We start from the raw sequence: 13,226 nt of genomic DNA on the forward strand, positions 1-13,226 counted from the left end.
CTTCTTGAACTCCATTGGAAACATGCCCGTTCACCTCCTGCCCTTATGCCAAGATGTTTCAAAACTATAAAGTGAATTCTGGCAGCTTCCAAGGGAAATTTAAGGTCTATTGTCATCTTTGTCTTTTCGAATAATAAGTTGCAGTTACAGGGGTAGGTCTTTTATGTGAAAGGGACACACAGGCCTTAAATTCCAAGGTTCTTACTGAAGTCTTGCTGTGGTAATACACCTGTCTCATATGCCATGGGCTGTTTCATAGCAGGTTATGATAATTACACATACAGCTTTGAAGATTAGCATTAAAAGCTTAAATGTGACCCACAACTGCAATAGTATGTAGTGAAAAAAGTACATCTTCCATCAAGTCTTCGTGGCTATGCTGAAAAGCTGATGGCTGTTTTCTGAGTCAAACACAGATTTTCCTTCTGTAAATCTTTCTGGTGAAAAGATTTACAATAGTTATACCAAATCAGTATGTTGGTACATTGGTACAACTAAAATGCAATCTGGCAGAAGGCTTTTTGAATGAAGATTACTGTCTTTCTGAGTATGCCAGAATAAATTCCAGCCAATTCACTGGCTGTGCAATTTTAAGTAATGTGCAATCCAGCCTAATATTAGATTTGAGATGCCAGCTGCGCTTTTTTTGCTAGTCAAAGATTTTGCTCCAAGCCAAGGTGGCTGTTTCTAGCACCTCTGTGGCTAGATTTTTTTAGAGTACTTAAAATAATTTGACATCTATTACACTCAATGTTTCGTAAGTAATGCAGCCACCATCCAAAAGGTTTTTCTTAACAGAAGGCACCCAATTTGCAGTTTGCATTTTACCCATCTCCTCTGACAATTATTAGCAAATTAACTGAATGACCTGTGTTTGATCATTAAACTGCACCCACATGTTGGTATGGCTTGATAATTCATTCAGAACAATCCAGATGTGACTGCATGACCAATGCTTCCCTGCATTCTTCAAGACCTCACAGGCCAGAATTTAAATATGAGCAAGTAAAGAAGTCTTCTCTCAATAGCACATTCAAAAATTCCTCATCACCACATTTTCTCCACTAGCAGTTTATCAACGTTTCCATTACTTCGTTCAGCTTGCTTGTGTCAGATTCCGCAGTGTCTGAAAAAAACACTGCTTACCATGTGTGATGCACTACACATACCACAGATGCTGCAGCCTACACTGCTGCGGTGTCCCCTGGCAGCCGCACACGGCTGGAAATTAAACTGTGGGGAGCTTCACATGCAAAACCAAAACAAGCGACTAATGCAGTTCTCTGGGAGAATCCTGCAAGATTACTGGGACCTGACGACTCCTGAGAGGCCTCTACACATTCTACACAAGAATAGCACAGATAAAAATTGGAAGAAACAGCTATTTTTTCTCCATGTTTCCTTATGTGCAGATGGAATGCTTCATGCAAAGAAATACAGAAAACACCTGCTAACCTGCATATTCGACTTCTATATCTGCCAAGGCCTGTACAGTATTTTCATGTGTTACTTCTTCAGTTTCAAGCATCCCAACACTGTCATATACATGCTTTGTCTTCCTGATAAGTTCTTCTGTTCTTGTTCTAATTTCCTCTGGTGACAGGTCCCATCTCAAAAGGTTTCGTCCTGACGCTATGGATGAAGAAGCCTTGAGCTGGCTAGTAATTTCTGCTCCTAATGTCATTCTCAACACAAGCCGTGGCCCAATGGACCTGAAAGTAAAAAAAAATTATCTTTGCACAGAAAGGTTCCTGTTCAAGAGACAGTTTACAGTAAATATTAAAAATATTTACAGTTTACGTAAATATTAAAAATCTAGCATCAGAACATTTTTAGGAAGAAGAACAAAGTCCTTTTTAGAGGTGTTATCTTTATCAATTAAGTCTAATTTTTAAATAAATCTGTCTTCTACCTTTTCCATTTTGAGGATGATTAAGTGCGAACTGGGACAAAAACTTTGATATTTTGTATGACAAAGCCATACAGATTAAATTATGACTCAATCTTCTAAGGAAAACAGCATTGCAGTTACCGGAACTCTACAGAAATAGATAGATTAACATTTTTGAAGTAAGGAATAAAACCCACATAGTGATTTGCTGATGACAAAGAACAAGAACTGCAAAGCTGCACAAAGTAAGACATAAAAAAATATAATTTGATTACATTCATTATAGCAAATAACTTTATACAGGATGTCTGCCATATAATCAGCATGGGAGGAAACCTTCTAGCTGTTACCCACTGGCAAATTTATTCCTTTAACTGTGTTGGATTTTAAAGAGACAGTTTCACTCTTTTACCAGAAGAGGTACATTTTTTAACTATGTTTTATGTATTAATGATCTATCAACTATAGTTCTATTCAACTGTATTTCAGCTTCTTTAAAATTAGGCTTGCATTCAAGTAGTTGATCTTCCTGCAGTGTTCACTATCATAGGAGGATCCCTGGCTGTGAGAGACTTATTATCTGTCTCCCTATTTCAGCCACATCATTAAAAAAAAAAAAAAAAAGTATGTTCTTATGGTAATAATGACAACTTAAAATTTTCAACCATAACTAAAGAAATACACAGAGGTCTTGCTAATAAAGGGATGTTTACTTAACACTGTTTTACATTAATTCATTAGGTAACTTTTTCTCTTAACACCAGCCACTGTACCTGCATTGATTTTATTGTAAAACCTGTTTGGTATGTGCATTAGTGCACAGAGAGGTTTTGGCATACAATGCAGGGAGCGTGCATAGAAGACAGCCAATTTCAGCCCGAAGGAATAACAAAGCAGAAGAGTGAAATGCCAACAAACTGAGAATGGCTGCACACATGGCTTCTGTTTGAAGGAAGGCAAAACTTTTTGTCAAAAGTCTTGCAATTTTGTAATAGAATTTCTCTAGAAATAGCCTAAGCAAAATTACTTGGTGCAAGATAAAAAACAGACAACTTTTCTACCTCTGCTTTATGTTGAGACTTTATTTTTCCTTGTTACCACAGTTTCTTCAAATCTTCCCATTCCAATGTAGGCAAGTTGTTTATTTTTTTCCTTTAGTGGCATACAGAAACATCAATGTCCAGAATACTGACGATTTCACTTTCAAAATGAAGTGTGAATAAAAAACATTTGTTCTACCTCTGTTCCTTTTCTCTGATACCAACTGAGTTCTGGCACAAAGACTTTAGTAACTTCTTCACTGGACTACTGAAACTTTGAATTTCAAATAGAAGCTTAGAATAAATGAGGCTGCTGTCATGAAAGCAAAAGCTTAAGTAATAACATTCTTGAAATGCATTAGTTTCCCATCCCCAAAATCTACTGAACTCTACCCTGAATCTACAAATCCATTAAAGAACAGTACCTCATTAAGTCATTAACAGATTCTCAGTGGACTGCCCTGTGTCTAGTTTTTCACACGCCACTAGCACAGGTCTGTAAAACCTCTTGGGAGGTAAAGGGGAAGCTCCTCAGTCTGAACTCTACCTCACACCACCCACACCCAAGAACATCAGAAAGACTACACAATGTTTCAGACTGAAGTCAAAATAAAAGTGGAGTCAAAGGAAATAACAGCCTGAGCAACATGAAAGTAAGTATGCTAAAGTGAAGGATACAAAGCAGATACTCTTTTTAAAGAGGTTGTTCGGTATCTTCACATAGAAATGCAGACAACACAGCCCTGCCACTGACCAATTGCATATCATCCAAAACAAATGCTAAAACAGTCACAGCACCAACATATTACATCAATTTCAGCCTGTCAACAAGAATTATTAATAATTAAAGTTGGACTGAGTTCATAAACTGGCATGTAAAGTCTCAGATTACCAGAGAACACTATTTTTAAATACTAAAAGAAGATGCCACTTGATTTTCTTAGTATATTGGCTAGTTTAATTAAGAATATACCTATACATTTGAGAGCTGTAAAAATCATAGGCATAAATATCAGCAAGTTGCTGACTACCTGTTGGAAACAGGAGAACACAGAACTGCCCAGTTTTGAAATGCCAATATCCTGTTTGCTTTTTTGCTGTTAGGAAGACACAATAATTTATATAGTTCAAAAAAGACAGTACAAATCAGAAGGTTTTTTCATCACCAAATGAGATGGTGGGCCTTCAAAAACTGTAATATAACATTTCACATAAAATCAGTTGCTACACATAATTCTTCAAATAATCATTTGCAGACATGTTGCTACCTGGCTACCAGTCACTCAGACTCTACTAAGAGCCAAATTAACTAACATCAGCTTAATAAAAAACTGTGCAAGTAAATATATATTCACAGGTGAAGTCTTGGCCATTTCTTTCATAGCTTAGGGTTTTGAAATATTTATCTACATAAAACTATAAATAAATAAATTCCCAAAACTCCATGTATCAGACTGCAATGTTTTAAGATTAAAAATTATAATCAGAAACACAAAAGAAGAGTGTAACTAAAATAATAAGCTCAAAAATACTCTGCTGTTACATTTGTCATGTTATTAGGGAGAAAAATATTAAATTGTATCACTGAGGGAACCTTTAACTTCCCAGATGTATAACTGGAATATGAGTTATATTCATAATGCTAGGAACCAGATGCAACAGCAAAGAGTTTTCTTCAAACACTGAACCAAGCAGGTAAAAATATTATTTTAGACTTGCTTTTGGCAAACAGCACCAACGCTACAGAAGAGCCAATTACAGCTTGCACTGGCAATCAGAAGTTGATTAAGTTTAAATTAGATGGAAGAGGTTGTTGCTAATGCATGAACTGTTTGGTTCAAACTGTTTCAGCTACCATACTCAGTTTTCTCTGGTGTAGAGTAGAGCACTAGAGGTATCTAAACAAGCCTGGGTTAAGTATACGGTTCATGTCCAGCAATAGTGCTTCCTTATGACATTCCTCCCTCCCTTGCTCATTTCTGCCCCTGTACCTCACTACATCAATGGCATCAGCACAACTGTTGTTAGGGTCATACAAATAATCAGGACAGCATATAGGTGAAAAATAAAGTGGACCAAAAACATCCAGAGGTGGTAGATTTTTACCAGCTAACCAGTCCCATCACCCATTTGGAGAATGACTTCAAAACAACTGTGTTGGCCTAAACAAAGTGTCAGTAAAGTAGAAAGTGTCAGTAGTAACCTAAATTTGCACTACTGCTAGGAGCACATATGAAATCATTAATTTCATCTAGTAAAGATAATCTCAAGATGAATGCTGTCACTGAGCATACCATTTAAATGTCCTAAAGTAAAAAGAGCTATTGATGCTAAGAAGCAATACAGGCATAAGAACAAAATAAATAAATTGGTCTGGAATTCATGAAAGCTAGAATTGCAAGCATCAGGGTGGTGAGATTCTAAAAGAGATGTCCAGTAAGTCCCAGCAAGTAAAAACACCTCTATAATGTGGTGCTTGACCAGCTTACAAAATGTTATTTATGTTACTTGGTCCCCTAAGGTAGCATGGGACTAGATTTGATCATCCCTTGAAATGCCCTTCCAGTCCCTGTGTTTCTGTGAGGTCCTTCAAAATTAACACAACTATATTTATATTGTATTTTTACAGTAAATATCTAACGGGCCTCTGTTGACAACTTGCACTGGCCTTTTTCTGGAGTGAGTCCTATGGTATTTGATAATGTCAAGGGAATGACATACAGGGCAGACAAATATTTTATGCATTTGTGCAGTGCTTCATCCATTACGGAGAACATCAGGAAGAAAAGCACACAAGGTTCCATTTGGACTTTTACTTGTAACAGAGATTATTACAGACACAGCTTTTTTCACAAATCATTGTGAAAACATAATTTGTGAAAACAGCTAACCTGCCAGTCTCAAAGGCAGTAGGAATGGTATTTTCTACCAAAAGCAGAGTAAGTTGAATAACACTTAAAAACTTAGTAGCTACTTCTACCAGAGGCTTTTAAAGAATAAAGCAAAGCTTCTAAGTTGCAGACTGCAATAATTGCAGAATGCCAGGTAATTTCTTTTACCAATAAATCTACAATTTGATTACTCGCTGCTTCTGGAAAATATAAATTTGATTTGATTTTAGAAAGGGGAAGAACCTTTATAATACTCTATTACAGCAATACGGTGGCCAACATAACTGCTACAAAGACAAACAATGCAATTGAATTTACAGACTTGATTTTTAACTTGTGCAGTATATTAAACATACTAAGCATTTATGTAATTCTGGTTTTGCTTAGAAACATTTTCCATGACTGAAATATGTGCCAAGCAGCCTTTTGTTGGCATGTTCCATTAGCACTATTAAAATAAAATAAGAAAGCCACAATCTGTGAAGAAGCAGCAGGGAGGCATAGCACCAGCTTTAGAAAATACAGACAAAACCCAACATGCTCCTAGTAGTGAGAATCACTATATAATACAAAGCCTGCTGTCTCATTTATGTCTGATTACAAAGTGATAGTTTTACTTCCATCGAAGACTCTTTAATGGCACTTTCAGTTTTCAAATTAAACTTCACCTAAACAGTATTAGTTACAATGACAAGTATAACTTTACAGAGTGAAGTAAATTAACTAATATATTTATGGGAAAAATATATACATATCAATTTATTGTACTTGCAAATACATTTGAGAGTTCCACGTAGCCACACAAAAATCAGGTATATTGGATTCATGCAGGATGTAAAACTATATTCTCTCCTGACAAAAGACAACAAAGACAGAGCTGAGACAACAGCTTTTAGAAGGTGAAGTGGGAGCCAAGATTCTTAAGAGAGATGGAGTGCGGTGTGGGTGCGTGTGTGTGGGCAAATTCAAAGAACTTAGTCATCGAGCTCTTAAATACTCTAGTACAAATAAATACAATTACGTTTTTCTTGCTGGACCTATATCTTCAGAGGACATTCTTACGGATATGTAAGTGAGACCTGATTTCCAAATCGCCACTAATGCCATGAACAACTTTTTCAATCAGTAACATACAGTATGAAAATTTAAATAGCGTTCAAATTCAAGAGAAACATTTCGGTCTTTCTATTTTCTGAAACATCATATCTTAGCTAAGCAACACTTCCTGGTCTCCCAGGCTGCAGGAGAGGCAGTGCTGCATGCTGGAAAGCAGCACTGTGTACGTGAAGACAGTACCCACCAATTACCTGCAAATCAATATCCACAGGGGCTCAATCTTTTGACTCCACCTAGCGGCCTCACCAAAATGAAAAACAAAACAAAAAGCTAGACACACCCTATTAAGGCAATATAAAAACTGACAGCTCACCTCAGGATGAGCTATTTGGTACTTGAGCGATATGCCATACATCAGCATTTCCCTGGAAGTCAGAGTCAAGTGCTACCAAATATATACAAATGACAGCAGACAGGCATGGTCTAGGTAAAGTTTTTAACAGTTAAGCCTCACAAAAAATGGAATTAAAAAAAAAAAAAAATCAAATTAAGGATATCAAAACCAAATCACAAGTATTCAGCAGTATCTAATATAAACGTACATTACAGTTGGTCTATTTCACAGAATGGGCTTTATATAAATTTAACAGGTTAAAATATTTGTGTTAGTTAGAGATTCTTGGTTTTTGCTTGAATTTTAAATATACTTTCATATTGCTTTCAGTTTTGACACAACTTCGGACAAGAACCATCTGCGCATCTTATAGTAAAGCAATGGCAAAACCAACCAAAACAAGAGAACTGGATAGTACAAGGTAAAATAATGGGAAAAAAAAATCCCAAGACAGAACCAGAAGAGCTAAATGGCTCAAAGTTAATTACAGGGCAACATTATTTCAGCTTAGCCAAAGAAATGAAACCATAACCCTTCAATACAAATCATCACTTTTTCCTGACAGACAATATGAAGTGCTTTTTCCATTTCACTTCTCAGTCCTCTCATCTGTTTGCCTCCTAACAGTATATGGAACAGCGAATACATGCCTTGAATTCCCAGGAATTTTCCATTTTCCTTGGAAAAATATTTGGCTCTGTGTTGCAACTGTGTTAGACACAGACATATCTTACTGTAGCAAAAGGATAGCATGTTTAGTTATGGAATTTAAAGTTCCATAACGGCCATTAGAAACTGATTTTTTAAGCTGCATTTGAAGAAATAGAAAATCTAGCAGCTTTTGACACTAAACCCTAACTTTGTAACCACACTTTTAAGAAAAAAAATCTCAGCAGCTTAGTTCACTGTACAGTCTACATTAACTATACTTTTAGCCCTTCCAATTTAAATGAGCAAGTCAAAAATACTACAAGTCACCCAAATATTTAAAAATCTTTATTGATACATTCATTACCCTCAGTGCTCATGACCTTATTATCTGACAACAAATGTTTACCGGTTTTCCAACAGAATTAACAAAGAAAGCTAACTGAAAAGGCGCTCCATGGCAGCTAACAAAAAAGCTCAGATCTTAAATAGGAACTCAAACCAGTGTACCCGAACACGATACAACTTACTTACTTCTTCTGCCCTTCCCACCAGTTCCCTCTCAGAGTCCTTAAACAAAAGGAATTTGGAAACTGGTCTGATTGACTTTCACATAGGGAGGGGATTTCCACAGAGTAGTCTGCAGTGGAACACACAGAAATGCTAGGGTATGGTTTCTGCAGTGTCTAATCTCTAAAATTATGGTATTCAAGGTTCTAGGGAAAAAAACAGAACAAAATCCAACAACCAGCAAACCAAACTAATAAAACCCCAACATACCCCCAAACCACAAATTACTAGTGCTACTAATTTAGGTTTCCCAGCATTCTGTGAACTTTATCCATTGTGTGTCACAGCAAACCTCCATCAATGTAACTTGCTTGTAGGATCTCAGGAAAGAATATTCTTATCAACACTCACACGCATCAGAAAGTAATCGTACAGAGTCTGAGGCACAAGGCGTTAATTACGGTTGTCTTATTTTTTTGGTTCTACTATCAGGTGAACTGTGGAAACACAGTGGGGAAAAAAAAATGCTTTTAAGGTCCTACAGCTCTCTCAGGTGCTGCTGCATAAGCATGTATCATATTCCATAATGACAGCCATAAACTGCAGGTGAAGCACAAGTTGTTTAGTGCAAACAACACGCTCCCAGAATAGCTCAGTAGTTGAATGCAATCAACTAGTGCATGAGAAACAGCTTGTTGACTCTGTCTGGAGAAGAGCTGGTACTGCAGGACAGAGAAAAACATTGCAAGTTTGTAAATACTTTCTCTAATTTATACCCAGGGCTAATCAGTTCAGCCTCTTCCAGGGAAATATGCTTTGATTTTTTGCTAATCTTGTCTCATACAGTCAAAGCAATGAGAAATGTTCCCTTGCCATCACTAGTTAGTTGGAAAACTCTGCGTCTTCATAGCAGATGATGACTTAATCTTACTTAAATCTTAAGTAAGCTTACCATCTTAAATCCATCTTCCCACCTCCTTGGGAAGACTGTGCATTATGAACATGCCATGTTCATTTCAGTACTTGTAAAATCCCCAACAGCCTGCTCAACACCAAAAATTATGAAAGGAAATGAAGCCTGCTTTCTTCTCTGGCTTTTGAGTGAAAAGCAATTTAGTAATACTGTCCTTCGTAGCCTGGTTGCAGCTTATGTGAAATACTGTTCCACCATAACTAATATGGCAAAGAACTTTGCTTACTTAACATTATATTGCAGAAATTAAAAGTGTCTGTTAGAGATGCTATGAAAAGCACATGTGCCCAGTAATATTTTGCTCAGAAACAAGTAAAATTGCCACCATCCTCACCTTGCCTTCCCTAACCTATCTAAACACAGATAATATTTACTGAAAAAGTCTCCTCTACAGAGAAAAAAATCAGATTCACAAATCTATATTTCAGTTAACATAACCCATTTTATCTCCACAGACTGTTTACCAAAAGGTTCTAAAGAAATTATGCTGCTATGACATGAAAAGGTAGATCCTCTTGTAGGTAAATTGTTTTAAAAACTGGGCTGTTACAAATGGCTGCTTATTTTTCTGAATGGAACTATGCAACCTGTGGGTCCTGCAGGATTCAATGCAGCGTTCTGTATTCTTTCATGTTTTTATACATCATCTACAAAAAGCTGGGATTAATGAAGTGAAAAAATTTACTAATGCTTATTTACTCATGATCGTGCAGTGTACTAAAGGCAGCCACAAAAAGATGAAAAAGAATGTGGCAACACAGAAAAGTTTAAAACCACTAACAAAGTGAATTTCAGTCTTAATAGACATCACGCACTTCAGACTTTACATACACAAGAGGAGCTGTGAGACATCTAATCATTCTAGAAACAAAACAGTTCAACAAAAACATCAACAAAGAAAGCAGTTGCAAAGAAATTACAGTATTTAGTAGAGGTGGAATAGAACAAAACACAGAAATTCATTATACGGTATGCATGAAGCACAAGAATACTACATGCATTTCTGATCCTCTGAACAGTTAAATCTCTTGTCTTCTGTTCTCCCACTTGCCAAAACCTCTTTCTGTTCTACCAAGTCATGAGGGCTTAGAAATAACAATGACTTAGAAACAATCGGGTGCATCGAGCAATGGACTCCACTCAAAAGTAAAAATACTAACTAGACTGGGATTCTTTGGGGTGGACCAAACAAACAAAGACACACAACTGAGGAACTACTTGAAAGATCTAAACGATCGTGAAGAGGACAGAGAGAATGAACAAGGATCAACTTTTAACCTGTAACTTTCAACATGGCCAGCAAGAAAGTTAGAGTTTTAGGAGCCAGCTTCAATATAAAAGGTATCACTGGACAGATTTCTATAAAAGATTATATGAAAAGAACAGTTTTGTGTTAGAAGTCCCTAATTCCTAGTCTGTTCTGAAAAGATTATACAGAATGTACATATTATCTTACATGTTTTCTAAGGTGCCTCATCCTGACTCCTGCTGAACAAAGGTTAGACTTTTGAACTAACACAAACTATTCTAAAAAAATCTTTCCAAGCCAGGCATTTCTTACTTTCTTGTGAGAATGATAAAACAGGTTCATCCTCAAATCAACAATATTGCTCAGCATAGTCTAACTGGTGCTCCATGGGTCAAGTAGCATCCACAGATATTGCCAGCTGAACAGCTTTGTCTCACCCAGTCCAGGAAATAATTTTGTTCTGCAAATTCTGTCTAATAGACAAACTACTCTTCAGGAGCCTTCTGTGGTTAGAAAGGTGGAAGCTATTGCTTTTGACCACACGAAAAATTGTTGCTGCAACATTCAGAAGAGTTTACGCAGCCCACAGATAATGGGAAAGGAGAAAATGTCCCAAATGCCTTGTTTGGCCTTTGCCATTTCTAAGGCGTTTGACCTGATACTTCAATGAAAGCAAACAGATATACTATTGTTATAAGTATGAAATAAGAAAATTACTATGAAGGTTCTTCCCATTTCTTTGCCCTCCAGTGCCATTACTCCTTCTGCCTTTTCCCAGCCTCAGTTTCTTGCTGTTTTTCTTCCTCAGCAAAAGAAATTACAGTGTTCAGAGTTTCTTTCCACTTTCTTTCATTACATTGATGCCTGTACGTAGTACCGTATGTTGGTACCTGTCTCACTCATGTACATGGATTTTTGTACTCAAAACCTGATTCTGAATATTTTCAAAGAAACACCCCAGAATTCATCAATCCAAGAAAATTATTTTAGGACACTAAAATTATTTAAATCAGCGCATCTTCTTTATTTTTTTTCATATATAAGAATATCCTCATAAAGTAAACAGACTTCTATGCCGAATTAATCTAGTCAGCTTTTTTCCCATGTATTTTATTGCATTAAATCTAAATCTTTGAATCTTTTGAATCTGAATGGGGAAAAAAAAGAAAAAAAAGAAAAAAAAAAAAACCTCCTTCTGCAAAGCTGCCTATTTTAACCAAAAAGAATCAAACTTTAACATCTTTTTATTTAATGTAAGGCATAATACTTGACACATGCTAAGAACTGTCATTTTTATCTCACATTAAGATGCCCTCAGGAAAAATAGAATCTGGGACGGAACCTATTCAAGATTTCTGTGAACAGCTCCTTAACTTTTGAAAGGGAAGAGGTCACTATGACATGTTCAAGAATACTGATTTTAATGAAACAATTATTTGGGCACACTGAAATGATGATTTATGGGGAAAAAAAATCACAATTAATGAAGTGCAGCAACCATTCCTCAGTCTACCGATTTTTACTTAAGAAGGTGGTATCTTCATTGTCAAAATGCAAGCTGCAACCAAAGTTAAACCTTTTATCTAAAGAAAAACAAAAACCCCCTTTTTTCCTACTTTTTGATGGAAAAATCTGTAAGACAAAGACAGTTAATGAGAACAGTGAAAATGACAGTACAAAAAAAAAAAAAAGTAAATTAAAATATTTATATATATATTTACACTTTCTTTAGCGCCAGAAAATAAAACACTTAATTTTCAACAGCAGCAGGAGCCTCATTAAAAAAACCAAAACCATTCTGATTCTAATTTTCTATCCGCTAATACCCCTAATCCGCTAATAATCCTAATCTGACATGAACAAAGGCTGTGCAATAGTAAAAAAGCTACCCACTTTGTGCAGCAAGCACACGACTATCATCGCTCAAAAGACCATGTGAGGCAACCATCTTCTTCATTTCACGCTGAAATTCAGCTCCATTCTCTTTACCACAACGTACCCTCCTACTATTTCACTGCTTCCTACCAAATGTAGTCAAAAAAAATTAAAAACTGAGAGGCCAAATTAAAAGCAATTATGTTCATTTGTCTAGTCCACCTAGAATTGACTACAAGCCTTCTATCACACCGGTTTTCTGGGGTCCCTTTAGAGCTAGTGTTCACTACGGAGAAAAGAAGTAATCCCCTATTTTCAAACCTTTCGACGGTACACTGGTACCTGTCTCACCTGTCCTACAACGTGTGGTAGTGACACACCTTTTTATAAAGCTACTGTGAGCACGTTGCCGGCCTTGCTTCACCAACACCCCGCTGCAGAGCCCCGCCGCTACAGCCGTATCCCTCAATCCATTGTGTCCCTGCCCATTTCTCTCGCAGCGAGCCTCGCTCAGGCAAAGAGCACCAAGAGGAGACCTGGCCTGGCCTCGCCCATCCTGCCCACCTGGAAGCCGCGCTCAACGGAGCTCACGGCAGGGAGGGCAGGCAGCGGGAATCGCTCCAGGAGCTGAGGCTAATAAACCCCGCAGGCAGTCAGGGTTCCTGCCCCGCTGCCTGCCTGGCCCCTCGCAGCGCGCCC

The 13,226-nt window shown here is 37.0% G+C and overlaps 1 protein-coding gene across 2 annotated transcripts in view; it reads right to left on the reverse strand.

Moving 5' to 3' along the window:
• Positions 1 to 13,226, reverse strand: part of NLN (neurolysin) — a 38,591-nt gene that overhangs the window by 25,025 nt on the left and 340 nt on the right. Inside the window, exons 1-2 of one of the 2 annotated variants that reach the window (XM_040090314.2) lie at positions 13,092 to 13,214; positions 1,456 to 1,712 (exon numbers count right to left, since the gene is read on the reverse strand). In XM_040090314.2, the coding sequence (XP_039946248.1) occupies positions 1,456 to 1,684 (229 nt within the window). In that variant the 5' untranslated portion in view covers positions 1,685 to 1,712; positions 13,092 to 13,214. Of the gene's footprint in view, positions 1 to 1,455; positions 1,713 to 13,091; positions 13,215 to 13,226 lie in introns of those variants that run through there. The other variant, XM_040090313.2, reaches the window with a different exon arrangement.

The sequence above is a fragment of the Hirundo rustica genome, chromosome Z (assembly GCF_015227805.2).
Source record: "Hirundo rustica isolate bHirRus1 chromosome Z, bHirRus1.pri.v3, whole genome shotgun sequence".
NCBI classification, from domain to species: Eukaryota; Metazoa; Chordata; class Aves; order Passeriformes; family Hirundinidae; genus Hirundo; species Hirundo rustica.